General features: G+C 37.4%; 1 protein-coding gene across 1 annotated transcript; it reads right to left on the reverse strand.

The window, feature by feature from the left end:
* Nucleotides 1–912: 912 nt before the first annotated feature.
* On the reverse strand, nucleotides 913–5,100 carry LOC111867904 (teneurin-m-like; the record flags this gene model as incomplete). Its single annotated transcript, XM_023858125.2, has 4 exons — nucleotides 4,888–5,100; nucleotides 3,660–3,836; nucleotides 1,974–2,382; nucleotides 913–1,162 (listed from the first exon to the last, which is right to left on the reverse strand). Coding segments are annotated over exons 1-4 (1,016 nt in total), but the record flags the coding sequence as incomplete, so codon positions are not given.
* Nucleotides 5,101–5,529: the final 429 nt, after the last annotated feature.

Genomic DNA, 5,529 nt, shown 5'->3' on the forward strand with positions numbered 1-5,529 from the left:
ATGATACAGTAATAACAAGAAATGGCACTGAACATGACAAATATATGCTGCTGAAACACTCTGGGTGAATTTAATAAATGGTAAACCTATCGCTGTAACAGGCTTCGGAGGCCCATGTGGTTCTGAGAGGTCAAAGCTCCCACATTTTCTAGAGAATTGAGTCACAGATGGCGAGGAGGTTGTCAGCCTTATGCGCTGGCTACCCTTTACCTCCAGGAAGATTTCTGGTACTCATTTCTGTTAGAGGCTTAGTCGAACCCAGGGCCACAATGCGTCTGTAAGGATTAAGTAAATTGAAAAAAAATAAAATGATCTTATCAGGAATCAATCCCATGACCTTGCTTGCAGCATAGTGGCTCAACCAACTACACTACAGCGTGCCCCAACAGTTAATTCAATTTTAACTACATTGATAGTTTATGTAAGTCTCTCACTGGCAGAAAGGGAGGTAGTGTAGAGCATAGTGCTATTCAGTGAAATGGGATTTTGTGATTAAGAACTATGAAACATACACATGTATCGAGCCATGTGCCATTGAACAGCACCATGGTCCATGCCCCCACTATTATTTACACATGTTCACCTTGTGCTTGTGTGACAGTTATGGTGCTACACTTCAAAAATGAAGTGGATGATCTACAGATAATACTTGAGACTATTATTCAGAAAGGGTTTGGTTCAAATTCCAGCCAGGACATCAGCTATACTGACCGAGGGTTTTCTTGGTTTTCCTCAGTCCCACCAAGAAAATGCCAGGAGAGTACCTTCAATAGACTACAACCACTTTCATGTCCTTTCCAATTCATCATACTGTGGGCATCCTGCCATCTGTCATTACAAAGTCTAGATACTGACAGCATTGTTAAATAATTTACAAAATATAAAATAAATCTTCAACTGAACAGCACTTACTTCAGCCTTAGAACAGTCCTCACTGTTCCATCCACGAGGATCCTTCGGACCAGATTGAAATCCCCAACAAAGATAGAACCATCAGGAGATGCAGCAAGAGCTACTGGAGCCAATAATCTCTGTTTAGATGCTTGGCCATCACACTCAAAACAATCAAGAGGGCGCTGATGTCCATCACCCATTGAAGTCAATATTACTCGTGGCTTATGCTTCAGATAGATATTGGAACCATCTCCCTTTTGAAGTATGCCTGAAAAGAATGAAGACATTTAAAGGAGCGGATTCAGTAATTAATATTTACAAATAAACAATTAACAAACAAGAGCAGATTTCAAACCAAGGAGAGAGAAACTGTATATAAAAGTCAATGAATATCTGTTCAGAGGGATGATAATATATTCAGGTTTGAAACACTTTACCAACTCTTAAATTTGAAACTAGAAACATATTTTTGACTTAAAATTCTCTTTAAAAAAATACCTTGTCAATGTTACACAAGTGTGATCTGATCACTGCTAAACTAATTTAAAGTAAGCATAGACAGAGGTAAGGGAATGGCTGTTACCACTGTGAATAGGAAACATATTGATTATTTTTGGAATTATAAATTAAGTGGTGGACCTTATTTTTGTCACCAAAATGTTATAAAATACAGTTTTTAATAGGAAATTAATTTTCAGAACAGAAATAGGATATAAAAGAGATATAGTGGACCCCCCCTGCCCCACTTTAATGTTCTTGAATTTAGGGGTTTACTTCAGTTCATGTTCAATTTTAGTGATCCATAGAAACTAACCTTAATGGTAAATTTCAGTCATTTAAGCTTTACTTCAGTTTATTTTATGTATTTAAACTGGATTATTTTTAGAAAAATATTCTTTATTTCCCTTCCTGAAACTGTAAAGTACTGGAGGAATATTTTGTTTTCAACTTGATTTTGGGGCTAAAATTTAGACAATGCTTAAAAGAACGTATACTTCCCTAGTTTTCATTATCAAACATATTTTGATTCTGTCTTGTATTTTTTATGTGTTAGTTAGTTATTGTACTCAGTTTTATACCTTCATGGAAGTTGTATCTATGATGAATGTCAAGATTCCATCCTCCAACTTCAGAGATGCTCATGTCATGTCCACTGAGCTTTGTAGTCTGTACATCCCAAATAATGTCCTTGCAATCATTGTACTCATAGCCAACCTTAACCATAGCAGTTGTTACACCATAAACACGTTGCCTATAAACATTAAGCCTATTCCAGGCATAAGTAAATTTAATGACTGGATCAGCTTCAAAGGTCTTCTCAAAAAGAATTCCCTCAATGGTGATTCGAAGATGGATGAGTTTGAGTGAAGCTGGGATTGTTTCTGGTGTTAACTGAAGCTGGATGGTGGACAAATAGCCTGCTGCACGAGAGCTGTGGTATACAAGATTGAGGCCAGTACCTGGGATTGGCAAGCTTTCTTGCACAACCTGGAAGCAGAAAACATAAATACAATTAATTCATAATTATTCTATTAAATACTCTCTTTTATTGTGTAATTATTTTGGGCTCTCTCATAGATATATCAACATCAGGCTAAAGAATTATGTGGTGTTAGAACACATGAGATACTGTAAATTAGAACCAGCATGACTCATGCAGAGTAGTGACTGAGGTATGGGCTGGAAGACCACAGAATTTGGTTCTGATTTTCAGTGAAGGAACAGATTTTTCTCTTCATTATAATTTCAGACTGGCTCTGAGGCCCACCCAGCTTCCTGTACAATGGATATGAGGTGTAAAGCAGCTGGGGAATGAAGCTGGCCACATTTGGATTTATATTGTATGATTAAATATCTTATTATTGTTATTATTTTGTTATCTAGTATAAACAATGATTGATTTTATATCTATGTACATAGATCTCTGGAAGACACATTAAATATGAAATATGAGATACCTCTGCCTCTGCCTGTTTGAAGTTCCATGGAGCTATAGCTCCTATTACCCATGCATCTTCTTGGTGTGGTTCTTAGTTAAACATAAAGACAAATTTACCATTACCTTATTCAGAAACAATCACAGTACAAGATGTTGTTTATCTTTCAGTACCTTCATATATGACTGACTATGCTGAGCATTCCAGCCCAATTAGACAAAGGCAAGGAATCCTTTTCTGACGTGGGGAAATCAGTAGGACTTTCCTCAAGATTTCTTTAATTTTCTCTGCTAATTATCATTCAGCCATTCCTCCTTAGTCATCTATCACCACCTACTAAGACATGTCATATCCCTTATCAGGTAACACATTATAACATTCTTGGTCTTTAAGTTTGAGGCTTTATCTCCATCCCATCAATTGTGTATTTACAGAGTAGGAAGTTAAAATTAATCTCCTGTCATGTGACCCTGTATGGTGTGGTAGATATATACTAAGGTTTTATAGGTACTGCTGCCTCCATCTTCAGGGTAGAAGACTAAAATGCATAGGTAATAGTGGCCAATAATACAGGGAAAAAGTCCAATGACTGGAGTTTAGATCACACCAATGGGAGTAAGGCAAACTGCATAGAAATCTGTAACACTGATAAGACTGTGGTTTACTCTTCTTCACTGAAAACGGAGGCAAGGGGTTCCTCAAGAATGCTTGTACATGGTGTGACACCCCAGATGACTGCAATCTTCATTGTCACTGCCATGGGAGCCTTAAATTTCATGCAAAGAAAATAATGTAATTGTATAGTACAAATGTAACATTAACTGTTACCTGTGACTCGGCTAGAATTGCACTCTTATCTGGACAAGCTCCCTGGAAGCCATGTTTCCATGTTGCAAGCACCACTGGTTTCATGAGGTCATAGTCATGAGCAGCACATGAGTGAGGTACCAAAGGCACAGCTTTCTCATCTCCAATCTCCAGTACAACTGTGTCAATAATTACAACCTGCAGGCAAGAAACACAAGAACGAAGATTTATATCTCGTAGGGTGTGACGGCACGTAGTCTGCTGGATAATCACCAATTCACAGTCACTCTCTTCCAAGCCTCAAATCTCACAAAATATATGCTGTTATATTTCTCAAAATATCTCTGTGGTACATATTCCTCCACTTTATGTTTGTCTGTTTCTTCTATGTTCCTTTCAACTTCTATATGCAAAAGAATTAGCTATTAACTTTCTTGGTCAGTTTCCCACAGATTTAAAAAAAAATGTATGAAGTGTAATGATTACTTCCTTACTCTGGCAAAATACTGCACATGGCAAATAGATATATCTTAAATCTGCTGTTGTTATTCTTTGACTCTTATTTAAAAAATACAGATATATTCATTGCCATGGTACTCTTTTTTCTTTCTCTCTCTCTCTATGCCTCTACAGCCCTTTGGACCTTGGCTGATTTTTCAGTTTCTTGAACAGTTGGAAGGACTCCTTTGATGGGAGATCAGGCCATTGCAAGGTCATTACCTACACACAGAACAATATAAATACAGAATAAATACGTGCAGACATCCATGCCTCAAGTGGAATTCAAGCCAATGACCTCAGGTCTTTGGCTGTGGTTGTATGATGAGTGACTCAGGATTTGCTATCAAGCAGGGAGACAAGAGATATTTCTTTTTTCTGCCAGGTCCAGAACAGCTCTGGGGCGACCCAGCCTCCTAACCAGTGATTACCAGAGGTTCATTCTTCAGTGGTAAAGCAGCTGGTGAGGCTGACTTCTCACCTCCATCTAGTACTGAAGTTTAGAATAAGTGGGAAAATACCTCTACTCCTCTATATATCTTCATTACATGGTGTTCAATTATGTAGGACAACTTTATTTTGCTTCTTTAGAGTCATTAAATTTCTTAATTTATGTAAAATTAACTTGGAAATTATTAGCATCTAAATAAGTACTGCACTTCATGGAGTTAGGATTAAGTTGGTGACTTCCTGCAAGAAGTGTTTTATTCTTAAGTAAAAAAAAAAACTTCCACATGTAGAACACTCTTACCTCATTCCAAGGAACACTGACAATATGGCTCTGGGGTCGGAAAGGGCTGCGTCCAAACTGGAGGGTTACAGCTCCTCCACCATTTACCAAAAGATCAAACCATCCATCTTCGCGAGTAAGTGTGAAACCTTCCAGAGGAGTGCTTGTGCTCACTCGTACGCCCATCAGTCCCATACCCATCGATGTGACAACATGCCCCCGCACAACAGCTGATCGGCTGGAAGAGGCAAGAGGACTAATACATCTTATCTCTCTCATAAATGAAGATCAGTAATCCTTGCTAAAAGTAAAGTTAATTTCAGTGCATACATATGTTTAAAAGGTGGGATGATGTCATCACTTAGGCTAATGCTTTGTACCAAAACTGTGGACTGGCTTAGAGGTTATTTATTCTAAACATCACTGCTTAGTTTGAAACCGTATCACGAAGAAGGATATTTGTTTTTGGTAATTTTAAAGATCTTAAATTATATCAGAATTATTCTAAATGTGACTAACATCAGTGCTTCAATGCAGAAATTACTTTTAAATTCTTACAATAAAACTGAATATATCTCTATAATTCTATAATTTCCAAAACAAGAACATAGTTTGTATGTCATAACTAAAATGTACAAGGAACTACACTGGTGTTATGGGAAT

Source organism: Cryptotermes secundus, unplaced genomic scaffold, assembly GCF_002891405.2.
Source record: "Cryptotermes secundus unplaced genomic scaffold, Csec_1.0 scaffold7507, whole genome shotgun sequence".
NCBI lineage: Eukaryota > Metazoa > Arthropoda > Insecta > Blattodea > Kalotermitidae > Cryptotermes > Cryptotermes secundus.